Source organism: Pelodiscus sinensis, chromosome 9 (genome assembly GCF_052426305.1).
Source record: "Pelodiscus sinensis isolate ZL-2025 chromosome 9, ASM5242630v1, whole genome shotgun sequence".
Taxonomy (NCBI): domain Eukaryota; kingdom Metazoa; phylum Chordata; order Testudines; family Trionychidae; genus Pelodiscus; species Pelodiscus sinensis.
In genome coordinates this window covers 21,142,309-21,168,996 of record NC_143060.1, presented here as the reverse complement: position 1 = coordinate 21,168,996, position 26,688 = coordinate 21,142,309, and the positions used below count along the sequence as shown (strand labels likewise).

At 45.2% G+C, this 26,688-nt stretch overlaps 1 protein-coding gene across 3 annotated transcripts in view; it reads right to left on the bottom strand.

Moving 5' to 3' along the window:
• MIER1 (MIER1 transcriptional regulator) overlaps positions 1 to 26,688 on the bottom strand; it is a 63,728-nt gene extending 37,040 nt beyond the window's left edge. Inside the window, exons 1-3 of one of the 3 annotated variants that reach the window (XM_075936185.2) lie at positions 26,389 to 26,688; positions 7,067 to 7,091; positions 2,588 to 2,733 (exon numbers count right to left, since the gene is read on the bottom strand). In XM_075936185.2, coding sequence (XP_075792300.1) covers positions 2,588 to 2,733; positions 7,067 to 7,091; positions 26,389 to 26,397 — 180 coding nt within the window. In that variant the 5' untranslated portion in view covers positions 26,398 to 26,688. The remainder of the gene's footprint in view (positions 1 to 2,587; positions 2,734 to 7,066; positions 7,092 to 26,388) is intronic. The other 2 variants (XM_075936183.2, XM_075936184.2) reach the window with 2 other exon arrangements.

The window sequence follows — 26,688 nt, the reverse complement described above, 5'->3', positions numbered from 1 at the left end:
TAAATTAGGGGATGGTGTGTATCTGAACTTTGTTATTTTCAAAGATCTATAGCTTTTGAATACTTTAAAAGTAAAGCAACTTTACAGTTAAGCAATTCCTTTGCTAAAATTGTGTTCCCTTCTTTCCTACTACATCATCTCTGAAGAGTTAAAACTAGCAAGCCCCAAGTGCCCACAACCTAGGCAGAACTGATGTATCATATGACTTGGGAGATCTGACACTAGTTTCAGGATATACATGAGCTGGATTGAAGTATTCTAAATCTCAAAGAAGAATGAAAGACAAGCAATCTGAGCTTTGGGAACGTTCTCTCTAGAGCAGGGGTCTCAAACTCCTAGCCCACAGGCTATCCCTGGCCAAAGCAGTTGTATAATCTGACCTGGGAGTCCTGGTGGGACACAGGCGCCTGTCTATTCCCATTCTCCAAGCCCTGTCACTTCTCGCCATCACCCTGCCCTCTCCCTCCCATGGCAAACTGTTCACTGAGGGATGCTACCTAGGGAGTTACCAGGAGAGGGGTGTGTGGATTTGCATGATAGGGCAGCAGTGATTGGGCTCCCACACACTCCCTGCAGTAGCAGGAACTGTAGAGAAGCAGAGCGAGTGTGCTTGCCGAGTGTGGTCTACTTCTCTGTGGCTACTGCAGTCACGGGGACTGCAGAGAGACCCAACTGCTGCTGCCATGCCAGATCCCCCGATAATCCAGATATGATCCCTCAAAAAATGGAATGTCATGAGGGGAGAGGGCAGAGTGATGGCAGAAAGGGACAGGGCTTGGAGGATGGGAACAGGCAGGTGCCTCCATCCCATTGAAACGCCCAAGCCAGATTGCACACATGCTCTGGCCAGGGATGGCCAATGGGCTAGGAGTCTGAAACCCCTGTTCTAGAGTTCCATAGCTAGAACCAGTGACCAGCAGATTTAAAACAAACAAAAGGAAGTTTTTCTTCACTCAGCGCACAGTCAATCTCTGGAACTCCTTGCCAGAGGATGTGGTGAAGGCTAGAACTTTAACAAGGTTCAAAAAAAGAGCTAGATAGATAGATTCATGGAGGTTAGGTCCATCAATGGCTATTAGCCAGGATGGGTAAGAATGGTATCCCTAGCTTCTGTTTCTCTGGAGGTGGATGACGGGAGGGATCACATGAGTATTACCTGTTGTGTTCCTTCCCTCTGGGGCATCTGATATTGGCCACTGTCGGCAAGACAGGATACTGGGCCAAATGGACCATTTGTCTGACCCAGGATGGCTGTTCTTATGACTATATTCTACCCAGACCCAGTTGGCTTGATCCAAAAATTGGATCCATTCACAAGAGGCTGAATGCAGAGGGTAAAATATAAGTAAGGAAAGCAATTTTATGGAAAGCTCTTTCTACACATTTGAGGAATCCTATTTCCCAGAATTCACCCAAGGTCTCCAAATTTGTAATAATCTGATATACTTAACTTCACTTTCATCTTTAATATAAAACTTGCAACTACAAACATAAGTGACAATTTGTTACTGTTACTTGTAGATTAAACATGCTAAATAGCTCTTTAAATTTTAACTAGCAATGATTTATTGTAGTTGAAGAAAATGTGTTTAGATATACATTTGAAGATAATTACATGTGCTGAAGAAAGCCTTTCAACCAATGAAATCAGACTGCATTTAAATTAATTTAGAATTAACTGTGAAGATCCTTAAACCAAAAAGTATTGTTCTTGATTGAATAGCCAGTTGTACTTCAAATCAAGGTTCTTCCAAGTTCATATTACTGAACAGTCCATTTAAAGTGATGACAGCAGGAGCCCAAGATAAAAAAATTAATGAATTTTAGAAGGCAATTATTTCTAGTACACATTTTAAGATATATGCATAGTAGGGATTATTTCCAGTACACATTTTAAGATATATGCATAGCAGGACTGGTCTAGTCCTGTAGAGCCTGCCTGCAAGAGTGCTCCAGCCTGACTAGGCTGGAGCTGCCCTTGTGCTCGTCCCCATTTAATCAGTTAACCGGTTAAACTTAACATTTAATTTTACATCCCTAATGCACAGTCGTCATTAATTGGTACTTTAATCCCAGCTCTGCTGGGAGCACATTATGTGGCTCCAGGTAAATCACTTAATTCCTCTCTGTTTCTCCACCTATAGAATGCAGCAAATACTACTTACTTCATCACAGGAATGGAATGAGGATGAATGTTTGTACAAAGAATGTAAACGATAAAAATTAAAAAGTTGTGGAATGAAAGTTTATTTACTGAAATTTGAAGTTAACATACTAATCAAATACATAGGAAATAATTAATTTAGGTAAAACAAATGCTTGGCTATAGTGCACTTAGTTTAGGATAGGTCTAAAATGTGATATCTACACCAGTGGGCATAAACAAAAGAAACCTATATCTCTACAAGTATTAATCTATTATACACATATCATCATCTTTGTTACAGAACTGCAAACAAAGTACCTCCACAGATCACCATTCTTAGGACTTATTTGTTCACAAATGTAGTTGTGATCAAATCCAACAACATATAGCCATCTTACAGGTTATAAAACAAAAATACCATTTTATGTAAGTGCCATTTACCCTTGTAAGATCCTCTATTTCAGAACTGAAGTTTGTTTCTCCTTCCATCATTTCTTCCTCTTCTAATGTACGTTCATCATCAAAATCATGAACCAGCATGTCAGCTGATGGGTCAAATTCATGGTCATCAGATGTTGCGGAACCTCCTAGTATACAAATTTTGAAAAGGATTTGATCACATCATGGGCTTAAAGAGTTAGCTTGGTATTAATAAAAGTTTCACTAATGCCCATGCTAAAAACTAAAATAAAATCTAGACAAAAAATATTTGAAAAGCCTGAAGTGTTAAAGAATCCAACTGTTCTATTTATTCAAAGAAGAGGTTTATACTCTGTTTTTATAGCTTTTGACTATCTAATCAGAAGTGATGGTCTGACTATTCAGTTTCAAAGTACTACACAGTTACAGTTGCAAGACACCTGCTGCTGCTACATGCAGCCCTCAGTTTAACCCTCTCACATTGATAACTGAGGAGGGTTGTGTCTTCAAAGGCTGAGATATTCAACAGTCTGTACCAGAGTTCTGCATTAAGTAAATTACAACAAATATTGGCTATCTATATGAAGGGAATTTTCTTGGCTTCTTGGAAGATACTACTCTTGAAACTGGAAGAACATGAATAGATTCACTGATATTCATAATTATAGAATATCACAGATTACATGATTCAGTGTTAAAAATACACTAGATATACCAACCATCAGCAGTAATAAGTGACAAAATAAATAAAAGGCAGACTAGTCTAATAGACTGAGCACAATGCTGCAACTCACAAACTACAGGCAGTCCCCGGGTTATGTACAAGATAGGGACTGTAGGTTTGTTCTTAAGTTGAATTTGTATGTAAGTCGAAACTGGTACATATTGTAGGGGAAACTCTAGCCAAACATTTCTCCAGAGTTCAGTTTTATTCTCCCACACCTCACTTCCCTCAGTCCTTTATTCTCAAGCTGAGGTGTCTGCTGAGAAAAGCCGCTCCGCGTCTCTCTGGTCTGCTAGGGGGGGCGCTAGCTTCACATCTCCCTGGTCTGCTGGGGGGAAGCAGCTAGTGTGGGGTTGCCTCACCCCGTTTGTAAATAGGGATCCGATGTAAGTCGGATCCATGTAACCCGGGGATTGCCTGTACTTATTTCTAATCCCAGCACTTTTAACTACAGGGAGTCCCCGGGTTACGTACAAGATAGGGACTGTAGGTTTGTTCTTAAGTTGAATCTGTATGTAAGTCGGAACTGGCGTCCAGATTCAGCCGCTGCTGAAACTGACCGCCAGTTCTGACTTACATACAGAATCAACTTAAGAACCCCAAGCGTCCCCAAATCAGCTGCTGCTGAAACTGATCAGCAGCTGATTCCAGGAAGCCCGGGGCAGAGCAACTCTGCCTCGGGCTTCCTGTAGTCAGCGCTGGTCAGTTTCAGCAGCGGCTAAATCAGGACGCCTGGGGCTGAGCAGCTGGGGTGCTGCTGGGTTGCTCCAGTAGCGCCGCTCCTCGGCACTACTGGACCAACCCAGCAGCACCCCATCTGCTCTGCCCCAGGCGTCCTGATTCAGCCGCTGCTGAAACTGACCAGCAGCGGCTGAATCAGGACCAGAGCAGCTGGGGTTCTGCTGGGTTGGACCAGTAGCATCCAGAGCGGTGCTGCGGGACCAACCAGCAGCACACCCCAGCTGCTCTGCCACAGGCGTCCGGAGAAAAGCCTAGTCTGCTGGGGCGGGGGGGTCGTACTAGCTGCGCCCCCCCCCCCCCACCCCAGCAGACCAGGAAGACACGGGCGGCGGACCGAGACGCACCGCGGTCCCGCTGCCTGGGTCCTCCGCGGCTTTGCTCCCCGTCTCCCTGGTCTGCTGGAGACCAGCAGACCAGGGAGACGGGGAGCAAAGCCTCTGAGGACGCCAGCAGTGGGACAGCCGCCGGGCGTCTGGGCTGTCCCACTGCCGGCTTCCCCCGCAGCTTTGCAAAGCCTCGGGGAAGTCGGCAGCGGAGCAGCCCAGGCGCGCCTGGGGTGCCCCACTGCCCGAGCCCTCCCGCAGCTTTGCGAAGCCGGCAGCGGAGCAGCCCAGGCACGCCTGGGGTGCCCCGCTGCCCGAGCCCCCCCCCCCGCGGCTTTGCAAAGCCTCGGGAAAGCCAGCAGCGGAGCAGCCCAGGCGCGCCTGGGCTGCCTCACTGCCCGAGCCCCCCCCGCAGCTTTGGAAAGCCGCTGGGGGGGCTCGGGCAGCGAGGCAGCCCAGGCGTGCCTGGGCTGCCCCGCCACCGACTTCCCCGCGGCTTTGCTCTGCGTCTTCCTGGTCTGCAGACCAGGGAGACGCAGAGAAAGCCCCAGAGTACATGGGCGGCAGGACCGCGAGGTCCCGCAGTCCGTGTACTCTGGGGCAGCCCCGTTCGTAACTGCGGATCCGACATAAGTCGGATCCGCGTAAGTCGGGGACTGCCTGTACTTCTTTGGGGAAATAACTTCATGTGTGTTTCAGTTTCCAGATCTGCAAGAAGTGATAATATGTATCTCCAATGATATAATAAAGATTGTTTATAAATCTATTTTAATATAAAAGTGCATCAGTATCACCATTAAATGAGTTTTAGCTATATTTATGTTTTCAAATACACTATTTTCCAGGGATATGAACAGAGTGAAGTTTAGCATCTAATATGCAAAGGGAAACCTAATAAATGTCTTTAGGTTATGAAGTCACTACAGATGACAGTTTCCCTCTCAGAAAGACAATGAAGATATCTTCAAGAGAGAAAAAAAAACTGTTCAAAAATGAATTTACATGATAAATGAAAACATACATTTCCAACTGTTTATATTATTTGACATTTCTGGTAATTTATGGCCTGTATAATTACCTAATTTACTGAATTATTTTGTTTAGCATTTTCAGTACATGAAAGAGTACTAACAAACAGTGATGCTTTGTAAAATCTTAAAAATTAAAGATTTGGACTTTCGTTGATGCAGTAAATTCCAATGCCAAAACCTGATCTTTTATAGGACTTTCATCAGAGTCTGACTTTCATTTGAAATTATCTCAGAAAAATTGAGAAAACATATGTGACATTTCATAACCAAAAGCAGCATATTCATTACCTAAAGTAGAAAAAATACTCACTGTCACTAATTCTAAAAGAACCCCCTTTTTTTTTCAAGGAACAAAGTGAAAATTGAGCAAACAAAACCATTAAGCTAAACTAAAGCCATATGCAGGTGTGATTTTTATTTTATTTTTTTTTGGCGCTGAAAAACAAAGTTATAGCAGTACAACTCCTTAGTATGGATAGAGTTATAAAAGTAGAAAAGGTCTTATACTAATATAACTGCATCGATAGTAGGGGTTTGTACTGCTTTTATTGCTAAAATATAGTTAAGTGGTATAACAATCAAGAGGAGGTAATTAACAAAAGTGAAGCTGCTAATGCTGGATTGCTTGCTTTTCAACGACTAAGATGTCACTCGAAAATGGCAATCTTGGACAAAGCATTATATAATGTAACACTGGCTACAGTAATAGCAAGAAGGCATGTTAAGACGTGGGTATTTCACTAATCGTGTAGTTGATAGTTGATAAAGGAAGGTGCTCAGTACCTGCTAGCGCCAGGTCTGGGAGCTACCTCCGTTGTGACTCTGCAGTTTCAATGCAGTAAGAGCAGGGCAGGCAGGCAACCCGGCTCCTAGTACATTTAAACTGCAGAGCCACAATTCAACTAATTGATAAGCCTAGGCTTATTGGTTAGTCAACTACTTTCTTACATTCCTAGTAGCAAGAGGTAAAAAAGCAAGCACTCAGTATTTATGACTAGACGGCATGCTAAAAGGCCCAGAAAAAATGAGTTTAACCATATCAGACACAAATTAGTTTTTAAAAAGTAGATGGAAATGTCTGTTTTTCAATAATTCATAGAAGCAAATATGCTCCTGTTGGTTACAGGCAAATAGTGTACTGCAGGATCAGTTTAAAACAAAAGTGTACCGTTTTTCCTGATAAAACCTTGTTTTTCCTTTTAATGTGACCGAATTTCACACACGGGAAAACATGGGACAAATATAATTGTCACTAGCCACATACTAGACATAACACTAGTAGTTGCTGTGCAAATTACAGTGCTCGGTAAAATGATCTTAATCTTCAATCCACAAACTGAAAGTGTAGAAATTTATTGGCCATCTACTCAAATTATTTGTGATATATGCAAATTGAATATTTTTTTATAATTTTTCTTTAAAAGATACAAATAGGAATATGTATACTAACTATAGATTCTAACTACTAGATCTAAGCACAAGCACTACAAATAATAAAATGTAAAAATGTAATCATGATAAAAAAATCAAACAGGAAATTGTGTAATGCAGGAGTCTCAAACTTTGCACTGTTGAGTTAATTCCAATAGCATAACATTTTAAAAGTAGAAAGTAGAAAGACTCTTTTTTCTCTGAAGAGTGTCCGTCCCTCCCAAATGTAATATTACATGAAATCTTTTACCTGGGCTTGAAGACTGTAGGGAAGGCTACAAAAAAAAAAAAAAAAAAAAAAAAACACACCATTAGTTTTCCCCCACATTGTCTGTATAAACACAGAAGATGAACTCAATAGTTGATCAGATATAAAATTACCAGTCACTTTTTTTTTCCACCAAGATATCAGAAACACCAGGATGATTCTAAATGGATTTAAAATGATAGATTCATTTCTTTCTTTATACTTTCAGCTTTGTTGTTTTATATTTAGGCAAATAATAAAGGGAATAATTCCCCATTTTGTGAAGCAATGATTGAGTTTGAGATCATAAAAGGCAGCAATTCTGAAACCAAGGTAAATAAGTAGCACATTACTAAGGTATCTCATTTGCACTTAAAATACTAAAAATCTCCCCTCTCCCCCTTTTAAAGTCAGAAACCGCAATAGGAAATCCTTAGAAAGGAGATAAACTAGTAAATATCTGCAACCCAAAACTGGGAGATTTTTGAAAGTTTCCTTAAAAGTCACCTCTCCTATAAGGATATTAAATTTAGATTAATCAACTAATCGAATAGTTGATACAATTTGCATTGACTATTTGATTAGTCGATAAGGGCACCTCTGGCTCTTGCTACAATACAAAGGCAGAAGCACGTGCGGGAGCATGGGGCCAGTGGGCAAGCAGTCCTCCACTAGCCCCGTGCTCCCTCTGCATGGTTTGCTTTTGAAATGTTCAAGAGCATTGGGCAGGGAGGGGTCTACTTCAAAAGCAGGGAGCATGGGGCCAGCGGGGTCTGCCTGAGTCCCCTGCTCGCCCCCTGCTCTCACAATGCTCTTGCTTTGTAAAATGTAACAAGAGCCCTACTCTTGAAACAAACCTTCTAATGAAACTAAGAAGCTATTTTCAGATTAACTTTTCCAAATATGAATATTTTTACAGAATTGGCTAAAATAAATGTATGCCGTAAAGTTTTCTGAATATGTTTGCTCATTTCTTAAGCTGCAACTTACTACAATGGTCAAAAAGATGGGAAAATGGTAAGAGGAGCTATTGTGGCCAGTATATTTCACTGTATCATCTAGCCAAGTATCCTGTCATTGCCAGTGGCCTGTGCCAGAAGCTTCAGAGAGAATGAATAGAACAGGCAATCACCAAGTGATACAATCCCTGGGCAACTTCTGATTCTGGCAATCTCAAGTTTAGGAACACTCAGAGCATGAGGTTGCATCCTGACTCTCCTGGTTCCTCGAGGAACTTCATTTACTCTTTTTTAATTGAGTTATATGTGTGGCCTTTATATCATCTAACAAGTACAACAGGCTGTGCACTGTGTGAAATACTTCCTTTTGTCTGTTTTAAACATGTTGCCCATTAATTTGATTGAGTGACCCCCTCCTTTTTGTGTCATATGAAGAGGTAAATAACACTTCCTTATTCACTTTCTCCACACCATTCACAATTTTACAGATTTATCAAATACCCCTTTAGTTGTCTCCTTTCCATGCTGAACACTCCAGTTTTTTAATCTCTACTCACATGCTAATTATTTCTGCTATCCTTTTTTGTAGCTTTTCCAATTTTTTTCAGATAAGTTGCCCAGAACTGTATGCAGTACTCAAGATTTGGGTGCATCAAGGATATCTATATTGTGGTTAAAACATTTTCCTCTCATTACCCCTTTCCCAATGGTTCCTACAGTATAGCTGGAAGCCCAGGGTGGGCTGGGAAGCAAAGGAGTGGCTGATGGGACATTTTCACATTCCCAAAATGCACTGTGCATTCCCACAGTGCTTAGTGACTGAAGGTGACACCAGGCACTGTGGAATGTTTACCCATATTGCTGTTCTCTTTCTGTCAACAGGAACGTGGCCATAAAATGTTGACAATGGATGGTAGAAAAACTGGTTTGACACATTTTCAGTTTTGGCAACTTCTCCATGTAGACAACACTTATCACCAAACCTTTTCAGTATAGACATAGCCTGACACTCTTAGATTTCTTGCACAGAGCAGCAGGGGGCTCCCCCAGAGTGGAGCTCCCCCCCAACTCCGGGAACTATCGATTAATCGTGTAACACCTAATATTTGATGCAGTTATTATTCAATTAATTGCGACCCAACATTCCTACTTTACATCCCTACGGGTAAGAGGAAGTTATACTGCAGAATGACCACTGAGAGGCAGCAAGGGACCAAAAAGTGGTAGGGATGGAGAAAGGGACAGTTATCTACTACAGTGTTTCTCAACTAGTGGTATGAGTACCCTTAGGGGTACTTGAGAGAAGTCTAGGGGGTACATCAGCAAAACTGAAGCTTGGAGAAAACTGAATTTTTGTTTTAAGTTTTACAGCATTTTATTATTTTTGTATACTTTACACCCAAAAATGTAATTGCCCACCTGGCTACGATTAAGTTGTTTAAACAAATGTGTTGCAATGGTAGGAAAAAAAATGTCTGAAAACTGTAGGTACCAGAAGTACTTATTTTTTTAAGAAAGAGTACTTTATAAAAAAGGTTGAAAAACACTGATCTACTATATATTTCAGAGAGTTTGTCTGTTTTTGTGTCTGTCCATCTGTCCCACAGCTGGGGACATGCATCCCACTCCTGACTGTGCCACTTCAGTTGCAGAGGCCGCGGACAGGCACTTCTCATTTGGCCCCAACCTGCTGTAATGAGAAAGGAGCCGTTTTCTTTCCCCAGGGCAGCCTGTATGCTGAACCCTTCATCCCCAACCCCACTCCAGAACAATGATTTAAATGAAGAAAAATAAAATTTAAGTTAAGGATCTGAGCAACCTTGGGTAAAACTTTCAGTTGATAAACTGCTCAGTTTAATTGCTGCTACCTAGGCAGTTCTCAGAAGCAAAGGAACTAGCCAGTTTCTTAAATTTTGTTGTGTTGCTTAAAAGTGTTGTCAGCTGCAACAGAAGAATGTTTTACTTCTCACAGATGCATAGATAAGAGAGGGGACAAAGTCTAGATACTGGTAAACAGATACATTCTCAAAAGATCTCTCTACACAGCTACACTAGAGCAGTGGTTTTCAAACTTTTTTCCTCGTGATCAGTGACAAAAACTACTAAACAACCAACAATGGGATTAGCAGAAAGTTGGAAGTGTGTCAGGGAATGGGACAGTGTCCCCTCTAAGATTTTCCATCCTCAAGCAAGTTGAAATTTCTTATGTGCAACACCAATATTGAGGTAGCGTGTGGATGTGCCCCCCAGCAGTACAAACAAAAACTGTATCTATGAATGTTTTAAATAATCCATAGCTATGGAAGAAAATCTATTAAACAAGATATAATTAATAAGAAACAATGCTTATGATTATTTAATATGAAATCAAATAAAGAAAATTAACACTACCCTTGGCCGAAGAAGTGGGTTGTGCCTACGAAAGCTCATGATACTATTTATATATGTTAGTCTAAGGTGCTATAGCAGTGGTCCCCAACCTTTAGAGGCTGCCGGGTGCCAGGGGGCGTGGCCGTGGCCGTTCGCCTGCCGAGCACCAGAGGGCGGGGACACATGCACGCCGCGCGCCCGGCACCCCCCCCGCAAGCGCCGCATGCCCGGGGCGTGAGCAGCCAATTTGCGGTGCTCCTGGGGCCGGTGTCTGGCTCCGGCTCCATGCATGCACCATGTGCCTGGGGCCAGGCCAGCCCCGAGCACTTGGCGGGCGCACACAAATGGCCCCGCGGGCGCTATGGCTCCCGTGGGCACCATGTTGGGGACCACTGTGCTATAGGATCATTGCTATTTTTTACATTTTTTAGTTACAAACTAACACAGCTACCCCTCTGAGACCTTAGAGTACATGTATTATGTATCCTTTCTAACAGACAGATGCAAGTTTCAAAGATCTTGCAAATAAGGTTTCATTCTACAAAACAGCTAGCATCACACCTAATACTTGCTACTTCTGACTCTCAAAAGCCAGAACTCTAACAGATAGCAAAGATCTGACCTTACTGCACTACAGTTTACCATGTATTAATTAGATACACAGGATTTTTAAAAAATCATTAAGATTCGAGTTTTAGATATCTGCAACACTCAAAAAAATTCTGTTAAAATAATCTTTTTCTTTCTGACCACTAGCCATTAACACGGGTGTGGGCAATAAATGTTGATGGGGGTCCACTCCAAGAATTTGGTAAGTGGATGAGGGCCACACATTTCCATTATATTATTGGAAGTGGTGTGGGGGTCTGGGATGGATGTTGGTTGCAAAAGGGAGCTTGGGGTAAGAGACAGGTATGTGGGATCTGAGAGGGAGTTTGGGTTAAGGATATTAACTAATGATCAATTTACTAGCTGAGTAGTCGATGGAGTTTCCATCAACTACTTGACTAGTCAATAGTCACTTCCACATTCCGCCTTTGAAATCTACATTTCAAAGCAGAAGCACCCCCGTAGAGCCCAGGGTGCAGGTGGAGTTCCACATTCTTCCTTTGAAATGTACAAGAGCCCAGCAGGAGCTCGTGTGCATTTCAAAGTGGAAGCGCCCTCATGGAAGGAACCTGGGGTCAGCGTGAGACTCAGAGTCCCCTGCTGACCCCGAGCTCCAAGCAGCACTGCCACTTTGAAATGCCACATGGAGCCTGGGGCCAGAGGGAGTTCCCAGCTGACCTCAGGCTCCACGCAGCATTTCCACAGAACCCAGAGTCAGCTCGGGAGTCCCCAGCTGAACCCAGGTTCTGTGCACTTTGAAATGCTGCACTGGAGCCCAGGATCAGCTGAGGAGTCCCCAGATGATTCTGGGCTCTGCTCAATATTTCAAAGTGGCAGTGCCACACCAAGTCCAAGATCAGCTGGGGACTCCCCAGCTGACTCCAGGTTCCGCAGAAATGCCACAGGGAGCCTGGGGTCAGTTAGGGAGTCCCCAGCTAACCCTGGGCTCCACGCGGCATTGCCACTTTGAAACGCTGCCACAGCTGTGTGGTGCTGCTGCTTTGAAGTACTCTCTCCCTCCACTTTCACTGCCTCTGATAGAGGCAGCAGGGGGAGGGGGAGAATCAACTAGTCAACTTGACTTTCTGATAAGCATTTGCTTATCAGATAGTTGACTAGTCCTTAACATCCTTAGTTTGGGTGAAGTAGGGGATCATTACCTGGGACAACGGACTGCTGTGAGGAGGGGGCACAGGACCTGGGATGGGGTTGTGACCCAAGACAGAAATGCAGGAGGGGGTGCAGGGATTTGGGCTTGACCAGGGATAGCGGCTTGGGATATAAGGTCTTAGAGTGGGTTGTGACCTGAGGAGGGGTGTGGAAGGGGATGCAGTGTCTGGGAAAATGTATGAGGGCTGGAGCAGGGGTGCAGAAAGTTTGGGATACAAGGGCAGAAGTGGAGCAGAGGGTTGGAGAAGGAAGGGAAAGGGGTTGGGGTGCCAGAGGTAGGCTCTGGCTGGGAGACCTTACCTGGCTCTCAGCCAGCAGCCTAGCAGGTGCCTTAGCCAGGGTCCCTGCCTTCCAGCCACTGTACGTGCTCAGGGGTGTTGCACAAGTATATTTATTGCTCTGAACTGAATGCTGAGAGCCCAGGGGATGAGGGAAATGGGGAACTTCAGATTAGGGATGTTAAACATCAGTTAAGTGAATCATCAAGTAACCTCATAATTTATCGGTTACTCGACTATTCTATAGTATCCAAGGGCGGGGTCGGCAGCCAGTTTAAAAACCAGCTCCCCATGTGGACTGGCTCCCTGTTGTCCCATGCTGCTGCCTCTTCACAGGGTGGCAGCAACCCCTGTCCGGTGTTGGGAGAGGAGGTCCTGAGCTTCCAGACCCAGTGCGAGACAGAATTGTGCCAGGCTGCCTGCCCACCTAGCTCCTAATACACTTTAAATGCAGAGCCACAGCAGAGGTAGGTCCCAGACCCCACCACAAGCCAGGACTGAACCAGGCTGCTGGCCAGCCTGCTAAAAAATTTACTGGCGGGAGAGAGTAGGGGGAAAATGTATGTAATCCATAACATTAACCGATAAGCTTTTGCTTATCGGTTAATCAACTATACATTACATCCCTACTTCACATGCTGCCTATCTTTCAAACAGGCCAGTGGAAGCTACTGGAGGCGGGGGCAGCACAAGAACCCTGTCTACCCTCCCTTCAGGCCCTTCAGAAACACACACCTGGCCCTGCACCCAGCTTTTCTGAGTGCCAAGCAGGTGTGGGATGGGCAGGATCCCGTCCATAGATCACCTTTTGCCCAGCACTAGAGTAGAGGCTGGAGCCAGCTTCTCCATTTACAGCAATCGTCAGCAGCACTCTCCCCCACCCCGGCCAATCAGCTGTGCTCCCTGCCTGCACAGGGAATGCTGAACCTCTGCAGCTTACAGAGAACCTTGCTGACCCAGTGACCCAGTTGAAGGAAACTCTTGATGCCTGCAACCCAACATAATTATATCTTTAGACAAGAGTGGGAGCGATGGGTGGGGCTAGGATGGAGTTGGTGTGGGGCGGAGGGCGGCACAGGGCTCCATTTGGGTGTGCAGGCTCTAGTGCGGAGTAGGATGAGGTTTTGGAGTATAATAGGGAGTTCCAAGGTAGGGGCAAGGCAGAGGAGTTTAGGGTGTGAGAAGAAGCTCTGGGCTGGGGTTGGAGCAGTTTTCAGGAGGTGCAGGCTCTGGGACTAAATGGAGATGAGGTGTTTAGAGTGAAGGAGGGGGCTCTTGGTTTGGAGAGGCTCAGGGCTGTGGCAGAGGGGCAGTGCTCAGGGTTTGGGCATGGGCTTTTCTCTGCCAGCCCCCAGTTAGCAGTGCTGGCAGTTAGTAGGATTGCTAAGGTAGGCTTCCTGCCTGTCCTGGCACCGCAGACTGCACTGCACCCCGGAAGTGGCCAGCAGCAGGTCTGGTTCATAGGCAGAGGTGCACCAGTGGCTCTGTGCACGGCTCCAGGTACTGGTCTCCAGAGCCAATGCCCAGGGTGGAAGCAGTGCAGGGAGCCCCATCCAGCCCCACCTAGGAGCTGAACTAGCTGTTGGCTGCTTCTGGGCCACAGCAGGGTCTGCCATGCCAGGACAGGGAGGAAGCCTGCGATAGCATTCCTGCTGGTAACCTGGTCATCCTACAGCACAGTGACCCAGTGCCTGAATTTCCACAACCCAGTACTGGGTCACGACCTTCAGTTTGAAAATCATTACACTTGACTAGAGCAGTGTTTCCCAAACTATGGGCTGCAGCCCGCTATCAGGCCGCAGCAAAAATATACCGGGCCTCAGCATGGCTGCTGGGGTGCAGCGTCCTGGAGCCCTGGCCCGGGCTGCACAGAGGATGCAGCTGGGAGTTCCCTCCTCCCAGCTGGCCCATGCGGCGCCGTGGCCCCGAACCCTGGCCCAGGCTGCACAGAGGATACGGCCAGGAGTTATGGGCTCCCGGACTGCCCATGCGGCACTGCATCCCCAAGCCCTGGTCAGTGCTGGACGGAGGATACAGGTGATGGTCTCCATGGGTGAGTGGCGGACTACTTCCTATTGGATTTCAGTGGCCCCTCCAGGGTGCGGGCTCTCTGAGGCAGCACAGTGCTTTGGCAGTGCCGGGGAGCGCACGCCACCTGACAAGGACAGGGAAAGGGCTTCGTCTCCCCGGAAGCACGTGTATTTTCATGCAGCCCAGCTTGTGTCATTGGTTTTCCCGTCATGTGATACAGCAGCCTCAGCTTGTTTCTGCACAGTGGTGCATGTCATCTTAGGTTAACTGCTTAAGCTTTCATTTATTTTCAATAACATACCCTCTCATTTTCATCTTCAATATGGATAAGTGGCTGAAGAATGTGACTGTAAATACAACTAAAAAATGTTTGAATGAAGTGCAGCCTAGTACAAGTGAGAATAAGAAGATACAAACTCCTTCGACCCGCAATTATTCTGAGGAGTATTTGAAATTTGGTTTTATAAGTGCTGGTAGTGATAATCACTTGCTATTATGCCTAATCTGTCACATGGAACTATCCAACGAATGCATGAAATCATCAAAACTGAAACGCCATTTGGAATGCAAACATCCAGAATACACGAGTAAGCCCATAGATTTTTTTTCATAAATAAGAGAAATGAATTAGCTATTGCTAAAAAAAAGCATGACAAGTGCACTTTCAATGGGCTCTTCAAATGAAAACCTTGTGTTGGCTTATATGAAATTTCAAAACTAATAGCAGAGACAGGTTACCCGCATACTGTTGGTGAAAGGTTAATACTTCCTGCTTTGAATACTATTACATCCCGTATTTATGGAGGAAAAAATGGAAATCAGTTGGGTTCTCTGTCTTTATCTAATACAGTGAAATGTAGAATTAAAGAAATGGCAAAAAATATTGAAGAAATGTTCATTCATCGACTACAGAATAGTCCGTTATTTGCATTACAAGTGGATGAAAGCACTGATATAGCTGATGCTGCCAATTTAATGTGTTTTGTTAGATATGATTATGAAAGCTCCATTCAAGATCTCTTATTTTGTAAACCACTTCCAACAAGAACAACAGCTGCCAACATTTTTAAGCTAATCAATGATTTTATTATTCAAAGCGATATTGACTGGAAAAAGTGTGTTGGACTGAGCAGTTAAGGAGGTTAAGCAATGGCAGGGTCTCGCACTGGGCTTGTCCCGCGGATTCGAGCTGTAGCGCCTGACTGTGTATGGGTGCACTGCAGTATTCAGAGAGGCACTAGCTGTGAAAACTATGCCATCACTTTTGAGTTTCACTCTTCAAGAATGTGTGAAGTTTATAAATTATATAAAAACTCGTCCTTTGAATTCCAGAATCTTTACTGCTTTGTGCAACGAATTAGGAAGTGAATATGAGCATCTCTTACTACACGGTGAGATTTGATGTCTATGGAAAGGAAACATTTTGAAATGACTCTTTGAAATGAAGGATGAAGTTTTATTGTTCTTGGAGCAACATCCTCCATCAGCAACAGATGTTATATTTACATTTAAAGACAGGTTTCATGAGTTTGATTGATTAACAATGGTGGCTTACTTATGTGACATATTTTGTCTTTTAAATTATTTAAGTTTGAATTTACAAGGCACTAAAATTAATATTTTCAAAGTTCATGAAAAAGTTAAGGCAACAATTAAAAAAAACTTTGTTTATGGGCACAGCACGTTAACATGAGAAACTTTAAGTCTTTTTGTACTTTAACTGAATTACAAGAAAAATATGCTGAAACTAATATCTCAGATGCGATTTCTGCAGCAATCCAAGAACACCTCTTGGGGCTAACATCAAGTTTAAATGAATATTTTCTTCCAATTGACGCCAATAAAATGTGGATTAAGAACCCCTTTACTATTGACACCGAAAATGAAGAAATACTACAACTGAGTGCATCAGAAGTGGATTCATTAATTGAACTTTCCTGTGACTCTGCCTTAAATGAGAACTTTGATAAACTCTCCTTGATTGATTTTTCGTTGAGCTATAGAAATGAATAGTCACATTTATCTGAGAAAACAGTCAAATTCTTAATGCCTTTCGTCACGTCATATAAGTGTGAATCTAGTTTCTCATCTTTGGTTTTCTTCAAAAATAAATATAGAAATTGATTGAATGTTGAACCATATTTGAGGATAAAACTTTCTTCTTTTGCTCCTGACAAAGTTGCTGTGTGATGCAAAACAACATCACCCTTCCCATTAGTTCTCTTTTTAGTTATTTAAAAGTTATAAAGTGCACACAAATGACTTGTATTCAACTCATTCAATTATAAACAAACTTTACAATTGTTAAAATTCTATTGGTTAAATTGTAATTAAGATTTATGTTATGTACTGTTATTGTTGTGAATAAATAATACACAATGAAAATGTATTCGTTTTTCATTCTTTTTCTTCATATGCATTTATATTTTTAGGCTGCAAAAAACAGTACTAAAAAAATGGATTCCAACTAAAGTAAAAAGTTTGGGAAACCCTGGTCTAGCCAGCTTTCTATCCATCTTACAGTCCACTTATCCAATCCATATTCCCTTAACTTTCTAGCAAGAATATTGTGGGTGATCGTATCAAAAGTTTAGCTAAAGCTGGAACTGATGGCTTCGGGAGGACCAGAAACTTATTTGCATATTCATCATTTGCTTAATGAATATGCAAATCTGCAAATGAATGTAACCAGTCCTCCAAAAGCTCGTGAATGGATTTACTGGTCCCCGTCTCAAAAAGTTTGGGAACCCCGGGACTAGAGTATGTCATGCCTCATACACCATGGAACCAAAGCAATAAGCCATTAGGGAACATGCACTGACTACAGATCAAACCTCTTGAAACTATCAAGTTCCATAATACCTACCCATCTTTAGCTCCTTCCCATTTCAGCAAAATATTTACATGCACTGAAGCAGAAGGAAAATAAGGCTGACCAGTGTGATTCCACAAAAGCCACACACAAAAACCTCCAATTACAGTAAAACTCCATTGGTCCAGCATCTGATGGTCCGGCACCATCAGGAACCCAGAAGCGCTCCGAGCAGCCGGACCATTGGAGCTACTCTGTCCCCGGCTTCCCCGATTCAGCCGCTGCTGAAACTGACCAGCAGCTGAATCGGTGAAGGCGAGGGCAGAGCATCTGGGGTGCTGCCTGGTAGGTCCCGTAGTGCTGCCCTCGGGGCTGCGAGACCAACCTGGCAGCACCCCAGCTGTCCCCATTCAGCCACTGCTAAAATTGACCAGGGGCTGACTCCGGGAAGCCCGGGACAGAGCAGCTCTGCCTCAGGCTTCCTGGAATCAGCTGCTGATCAGTTTCAGCAGCAGCTGACTTGGGGACACCCGGGGCAGAGCAGCTGGGGTGCTGCCAGGTTGGTCCCGCAGCGCTGAGGGGCAGCGCTACTGGACCAACCCGGCAGCACACCAACTGCTCTGCTCCAGCTGTCCCCAATTCAGCTGCTGCTGAAATTGACCAGCAGCTGACTCCGGGAGGCTAACCCTACTGTGGCTCTGCCTTTTAAATGTATTGAGAGCCAGCAGGCTCTTAATACATTTCAAAGGCTGAATGGCAGTGTGGGAGAACCTGGCATGAGCCAGGAATCAGGTGTCCTGGCTTGCACTGGTCCCCCCGCTGCACACCAGCCTTTTAAACATATTAAGAGTCAGCAGGCTCTTAATACATTTAAAAAGCAGAGGCACAGCATCTGAGACAGAGAGCCAGGAATAAGCTGATTCCCAGCTTGCTCCTGGTCCCCGCTATCCCTCTCCTTCTCCTGCCCCCCGAAGAGACAGTGCTGGGGGAAACTGGCTTTTAAGCTGGCTCTCCCCAGCACTGGCTCCTGCTCCCCCCCTCCTTGCTGTCTCTGATAGAGGCCGGGGGGCAGGGAGAGGGGGGGAGGGAGAGAAGCAACTAGTCAAGTGACTAGTCAACTATCCGCTAACATCCCTAGGCTGACAACTAGTTATAATCATCACTGAGTTTCACATTCCCTTATGATCTGATTTTTTTAATTCTTATCCATTTCTGCCTCCCTCACTCATTTATACACAACTTTACCCATTACACACAAACGGGGAGGGGGTGGTGAAGGCTTTCAGCTAGTAGAGAATAGTTTTATCAAACTCCAAGCAATAACCTTATTCTTCTCAGGAATATACATTCTGGACATAAGTAGCTAAGCCACTCCCTGAAATAATGATTTTTTTTTTTTGGTGGGGATGGCACACAGTGAGACCCCAGATCATTGGTAGGCAACCTGGGAGCCATCAGGATTCTGCATGCAGCCCATGAGCAGGGTTGCCAGATTCTGCTAGTTTCCTTCTACATAGTTCTTTTCCTACCATTACTAAAGTGACACACAAACTCCTTGCTTCAGACACATGAAGTGAGATGCATGCTGATTGCACACAATATTGACAGAGCGCCATGCACTCCCTCTGCATCCAAACTGCTGCTAGAGTTCAGTCGACATACCGCACAAATTCTAGGTACATTAGGTAGTTTTGTTAACGATGCTTGAGAGACTGTATTGGCTCCACTCCTGATTAGTGCCCAAAGGAGGAATGCGGACGTGCCTATCAACTAGTCGACGGAAATTCCATCAACTAGTCAATTAACTGAATTTTAACATCCTTACTCCTTACCAAATTGCTTGCATGTGGATAGCCAATTTTAAAGTAAAAAAAATAATGGCCACTGCTTAAGAGGGATCAAAATTATGATTAGTTCCAGTGTTTAATATAAGTCCAAGAAAGACTTCTCTTTACTGACAAGGAATAAAGAAGAGAGGCACTTTTGAGAAATCTTGTACCTAAATTAGATTAATTCTATGTCTGTTTGCTGTGTCTAACACGTGACAACAGCTGTTTCAGTTTTAGGCCCATAGTAAGATCTTCTTGTAAAAATCTCAAAAGCATTGTTTCACTTTTGCCTTGACTAGATCCATGACTGTGCACCATGCCAAGTGTGTAGACTAAGCTCTTAAAAATGACCTGTTTCTGAAACGCTTTCAAAAGGTAGATAAAAATCAATGTAATAAATCCCATTTAAAATCCATTTTTTTTTTTGGTTTGTGGATTTTTTTTTAACAATTACAAGTTTATAAAAATAAACCTACTTAATATGGAATCTGAATGTAATACTAAGTATACTAAAGCATAAACATATAAGCTCTTAAGACATTTAAATAAAAAACGCTAAATCTGTGACCGGGTATAAAGAACTGGGCTGAAAAATGCTTGTATATCTAAGGAAAGAATGGGGGGGGGGGGGGGGGGGAATATCTAACTTCTGAAGTCAAGCTTTATAAACATGGAATAGTAGGTAGAGAGTTGTACCCAACAGACTTCCCTGGTCTGGCACTCCCAGTACCAGAGTCTTTCCCAACACACAGTTTGCCAGACATGGGGAGATCAAGGCTCTCCACCCAGCTGTAGGCTCTGTTCTCCAGCACACCAGCCCCATCCTACAGAAGAATTGGGGGAAAAAGCAGCACTATAAGGGTAGGGGATAGAAAGTGACGGAGAGGAGGAGAACAGAGAGGGTGGGGCGGGGCTTCAAGGAAGGGGCAGGGTCTTGGGGGAAGGCTGAGAATTTATGAAGACTTTTATTTGGTTACAAGGTATTCAAGAGACTGTTGACTCCCCTGTGACTCACTCAGAAAGCTGAGGTCAGTTGGGACAATCAAGCTTGTACATTAAAGACTAGATAATCCAACACATTCTCAGCAGAGGATCTTTGATTACAAAATTCCCTTTAATCAGATTCAGCCCAACTTTGATTTACTTTGGGTTCTTGTGAGAAAGGGGTTAGGAAAGATTTTGTTCTACAGGCAGTCCCCGGGTTACGTACAAGATAGGGACTGTAGGTTTGTTCTTAAGTTGAATCTGTATGTAAGTCGGAACTGGCGTCCAGATTCAGCCGCTGCTGAAACTGACCGCCAGTTCTGACTTACATACAGATTCAACTTAAGAACCCCAAGCTTCCACAAGTCAGCTGCTGCTGAAACTGATCAGCGGCTGATTCCAGGAAGCCTGGGGCAGAGCAACTCTGCCTCGGGCTTCCTGTAGTCAGCGCTGGTCAGTTTCAGCAGCGGCTGACTTGGGGACGCCTGGGGCAGAGCAGCTGGGGTGCTGCTGGGGTGCTCCAGTAGCACCGCTCCTCGGCGCTACTGGACCAACCCAGCAGCACCCCAGCTGCTCTGCCCTAGGCGTCCTGATTCAGCCACTGCTGAAACTGACCAGCAGCGGCTGAATCAGGACCCGGGGCAGAGCAGCTGGGGTGCTGCCGGGTTGGTCCAGTAGTGCCCAGAGTGGCGCTGTGGGACCAATCGGCAGCGCCCCAGCTGCTCTGCCCCAGGGCCGAAAACAAAAGCCTGGTCTGCTGGGGGGGGGGGCACACTAGCTGCTCCCCCCCCCTCCAGCAGACCAGGGACACGGGGAGCAGAGCCGCAGCGGCAGCAGGGTGCCGCGCCTCTGAGGCTTTGCTCTGGCAAAGCCTCAGAAGCGCGGGAACCTGCCGCGGCTGCGGCTTCAGTCCCGGTGCCTGTGGTCTGCGGGGGACGGTCCCCAGCAGACCACAGGCACCGGGACTGAAGCGGCAGCAGCGGCGGTTCCCCGCGCTTCTGAGGCTTTGCTCTGGCAAAGCCTCAGAAATGGGGGAACCCGCCCGGTGCTCCTGGTCTGCTGGAGACGGTCTCCAGCAGACCAGGGGCACTGGAGCAGCTTACGAACGGGGCTCTCTCGTCCCGGAGCTCGCAGGTAGCAATCCGCCACCTCGACCTCCGGGGCGAGAAAGCCCCGTTCGTAAGTGCGGATCCGACATAAGTCGGATCCGCGTAAGTCGGGGACTGCCTGTATTTATAAGTGAGAAATTTTTTTAAAATGCTGTGTTCTAAACTAAGATAAGTTAATGGTCATAAACTCAAAGTGAACAATCCAACCTAGTTATAACTACTTAGGCAAATTTAGGAAGACAAACTAATTACCCATATTTGGTCATTTTTACAGAAGTGTGATGAAGAATTTGAGGATCATAGTTAGTCAAAACCTCTGCTTTATGTCTCATCAGAAGCATAAGCTCTCAACAGCACAACATCCCAAAACGCTGTACTGAGTAATTAATTTGTCCTGAAGATTGATTTGACTGAAGTTTCCTGTAGCAGCCTGTGATTCCTTGGAAGTCTCCCACCTTCATACAGCTCGTCGCTCCTCAATTTGTAAAACGTGAAGAACTCAGTCAGAGCTAATAAGATTGCTAAACAAGTGACAATGCTACTCTATTTCTTATAGCATATTGCATTACTGTTAGTTAGAACCCTCTCCCCTCACCCTCTGGAAGAGCAAACATTTCACAGAATCAAATTATACAGTATTCTGCTGAGACTTAAAATATATGGGAAACACATAAGAACACAGTTACAGATGCCACGAGCTGCAAAGGTTCCCATAGCACCATTAACGATAAAGATTGGGGGGGAGGAGGGAAAGGAGCATCAAAGAGCAAGCACAGCATTTTAAAATCTGTGGTATTTAGTATGGGCTAAAAAAGAACATATCAGCCAAAGTAACTGAACATATGTAATTACACTTTCTCCTCAGCCTCTGTATTAAACTAGAATTCTGATTAACAATTGCATACCTATTTTCAAACCTGTTCAAAATGTGGATACCCAATCAAAATATTATACATTAATTTTACAAATGATTTTAACAGTAAGATCTCCCTTTCCAGCAAGTGTCTCCCTTTACTCTCATCGTTAAAAATGTGACAGAAATGTAGCTGTGTTAGTCTGGTGTAGCTGAAACAAAATACAGGACTATGTAGCACTTTAAAGACTAACAAGATGGTTTATTAGATGATGAGCTTTCGTGGGCCAGATCCAATTAAAAATGCTGAACCATAAAAGGGTACTAATTTTTTTCAAAAGCTTACAATCAGGAAAAGTGTCAATTAAAATTGCATGTACACCATTACAGAATGAATGTACAGTAGCACCTCAGTTATTAATACCAGAGTTAGGAACTGAACAACTATAAACTTCATTCGGAACCAGAAGCACACAATCAGGCACCAGCAGAGAAAGAAAAAAAACCCACAGTACAGTACAATGTTAAACTATTAAAAAAGGAAAAGCAGTCTTTCTTCTGCATAGTAATTTTCAAAGATGTATTAAGTCAGTTTTAAACTTTTGAAAGAAGAACCATAATGTTTTGTTCAGACTTAGAAATATTTCAGAGTTATGAACAACCTTCATTCCCAAAGCATTTGGTAACTCTGAAGTTCTACAGTGTAAGACAAATGTTTCTAAAAATCCACTGTTCTTAGCGAAGTACAGGTTGAACATCTCTGGTCTGGCAACATCGGTAGTCCAGCAGGACCACGGATATTGCTGGACCAGAGAGCCTCTGGATAGTTGAGCCCCAGCAGCTGTCAGTTGAGAGTCTGGAGGCAGAAGGCCAGGCAGCTGACAGCCACTGGAGGCTGGGAATGCAGCCTGGTCAGCCCAGCAGCCACCAGAGCAGGGGTGGGCAATAATTTCTGAACAGGGGCCACTTCAGAAATTTTTTTAAGTGGCCCCAGGCCACCCCAGAAGGGGCAGGGCCCCAGGCAGAAGAGGGGGACAGGACACTTCCATGCTTCTTCACCCACAGACCCTGATTTGTCTGAGGGTGGGGGAAACACACAAAGTCTTTGCCCCTCCCCCCCCAGAGAACTGCCAGATGTTCTGAACAGCTGGAGGTTCCCTCTAGGTACCCTTGCCCGTGTAATGGTGTACATGCAATTTAATTGACTCTTTTCCTGATTGTAAGCTTTGGGTGCTCCCCCCTATTGTCCCCAGGTCAATCAGGGCCTGGGGAGGGGAAGCACGAGAAGCCTCTCACTCCCTGCGCCCACCCTGCAAGGTGCTTAGGTTGACTAAGTGCTGAGCTTCTTGCTGGGAGGAGACTTCATGCATTTCCTCCCACCCCCCCAGCCTTGATTGGTCTGGGGGCAGGGGAAGCGCACAAAGTCTCCTCCCACTTCGCCCCCCATCCTGCAAGGAGCGTGCAGCACTTAGAAGCGCTGCACCCCTCACAGGGTACGAGGAGACTTCATATGCTTCCTTCCACCCCACCCCAGTCAATCAAGGCTTCGGGGCAGGGGGAGCGCATGAAGTCTCCTACTGCCCTGCCAGGAGCACGTGGCACTTTTAAGAGCCATGCACTTCTTGCAGGATGGAGGCAGGGTGGGAGGAGACTTTGCACACTTCCCCCCAGCCCCAGGCCCTGATTAGCCTGGGGGAAGGGGGAGCGACAAGGCCTCCGTGAGCCAGATCAATTTGCTTGGCAGGCCAGATCCAGCCCATGGAGCCCCTTTTGCCCACACCTGCACTAGAGGCTGGGAGTGGCTACTGGCCAGGCCGGTGGCTAGGAGGGGAGGGAGAGCCTTGACTTTCCCACATCTAGAAAATTCCTTTGATTGGGGCTGGTCAGATATTGAGGATATCAGACCAGGGAGATCCAACCGACAGTATTAACTCCTATCTCAAAGAAAGCAGGAAAGTTAAATTTAAGTGAATTTATCAGGAGTGCCTGTGCCACAGAAATGTCTATAAATTAAATAAAAAGTAGTCCTCAATAAGTAAAAGCAAACTAAAAATATATAAAAAGGAGCATTTAAACCAGTATTAACTTTAAAAAAATAGTTTCACTTTTGCTGCTAAAAATCAGTTTCATTTTCTGGTCCCATTTACTAGCATATTGGGGTTTGAGTTCCCATCAACAGAAACTGTTTCAAACCCGATGCAACCATTGAACTAAAAATAATCCAGTCTTTTAATATTTGTATTAGATTTATTCATCATTTTACATTTATAATTTGGGTCTTAAAGAGCTCTATCATTGAACAAAAGAGTTTATGATACTTCCTCACTTAAAGTACTTTGTACTGCAGTTGGAAGCTTTCTTCCCAGAGCACAGACAGAGATGCACTACTTCTGCTTGAGCTAGTTTGCAAAAAACATCAATTTAACCTCTGGTCAGGAAACCCAGGCAGCAGTTTGGGATAACCACCTGAGTACAAACCAACACAGCCTTCCCAGATATGTACAAGAGCAGAAAATAGCCAAAGTGGGGATGAGCATCTCAGCCTAAGTCCATATTCCCAGAAACATCAAAATTTTAAAATAAACCTCTGTAGTACTACTGTAGCTGCTGAACATTTTTTCTAACCATTAGCAAAATATCAAGCCCAAAAGAATACAACTATAGCTCCAGAACAAAGCATATGGAAAAAAATTAGTTTCACAAGCTACACCAAGATGGCTTTCTACAGCTCTGTATGGTCTCTGTAGCACTGTGCATTGTATAAGCTTGTACAATGTGAGCGTATATGTAATACACATTAAAAGGAAGTAACTCTGGAAAGCAATGCAGAAAGTACCACTTACTGGCTCTTGCAACAACATGGTGAACTTGAGTTCACACTAGCATGCAAGAGATTCCAGAACTAACAACAGTATTTAATTGACAAAATGTGCAAGCAATTAGCAATTTAACACACACAGAGATCCTGTTTGACCAAAACATCAAGCACCCCTACATTTCACAGCCCTGACAATATGAGAGGAGAAAAGAGTTACATAATATTTCTATAACCTGCAAAAATTCAAGTAAGTGAGAAAAATTGTGACACACTGACTTGACTCCCAAGATGTCAAAAGAAAAAATGAAGATATTTTTCTCCCAATTGTGGTGACATTGAGGATACATACTGAGCACCTTGATAGCACAGACTTCTTTGTCAGGAAGGGGTCTGAATGCCAAATCAGGTTCTTCACTAGAGATGGCTAGGGATACATAATGGGAAAAAACTTCCCCAAGTCAAAAATTTTTAAAAAAAGTGCAAGTTTTGAGAGGAGGTAGGAAAAACTAGGTTTCATACCCCATAATTTAAAAAAGGATAACATCTGATAGACATCAATCTGTATTCTAAAAAGGGACAGGCGTCCCTGAGTTGATTAACTGTAAGTCAGTTGTTTCTAAAAACGCTCCCTCTAAAGAAGGTGGCTTTACTGTATGAATTGCAAATGAACATGTACAATGTAATTCACTGAAATGGTTCTACCAGCATATGAGTTCAAACTTTCCATTTGAAACCAAAGAAACCTCAGCAACATTTCTACTCCCTCCATCCAGAACATGAACTGAGCAATTCCCCACGAAGAGGAAAACGTTTCCCTACCATATCCCATCTGAAGATGCAAATCCCTACCACACAAAACTCAAGTCAACCTTTTTATATCACATCATACATGAGCCACAAAAGGGAACAAATATAGATAGCGCATAGACCTCGAAGGGGGTCCCCCCAACTGGAAAAAAACCAACCTTGACCCTCTCTCCAAGCACACAGTGCAGGAGCTACCCACCCCAACCCCACAGGCTACCTGGCTACCTCCACTGCCATTCGAATCACCAAACCTCCCCTCCTCCTTTTTAGGCAGCACTTCCCGCTGCCCCCTCCCTCCCATAAGGGTGGAGCCCTGGCGCCCCCCAGGCTGCCCACCTGCCATTGGGTGATGCCCTGCCCCGAGGCTGGCCTGCCCCTCCTTTCACAGGGGTGGCGCCCCCGTGGCCGGCCGCCCCCCGCAGGGTAGGGCCGTTTCATCCCTGGCTGCGTCTGTCTCCGCCCCGAGGCACCGCTCCCGGCCCAGGGGCAGCAAGGAGCGCGCCCCTCAACTCACCACCCCCCGTCCCAACTTAGGACCCCCGCCAGCAGGGCGGGGCCGTGCCCGGGGCAGAGGTCCGCGGGAGGGGCACAGGGCGGCCTCCCCTCCCAGGTAACTAACTTGTGGGAAGCTCCTCCCGGCCGCGGCCCCGCGCAACAAGTTCCCGGCCGGCCCCCGCCCCAGAGCCGGGCTCTTACCTCCGCCATGTTCGCTGCGCGGCCTGACTGGCGGGCGGGACGGGGAGGGGGAAGGGTCACATCGCCGCCGCGGCGAAGGAAGCGGCACCGGCGGCGGCGGGTCACGGATGCGGCGGCCAAGGGAGGGGGGGGCCGCCGGGGGCACAGACACTGCACGTCACCGCGCACAGGCGGCGGGCGCGCCCCCGACAGCGCCCCGTGCACGCTCCAGGCCGGGCTGTTGCACGCCCCCGACACCAGAACGCGCGCTGCCAGGCCGCGCAGCACAGCTGATGGTCTAACGTAGAGAATAGAAAGCCC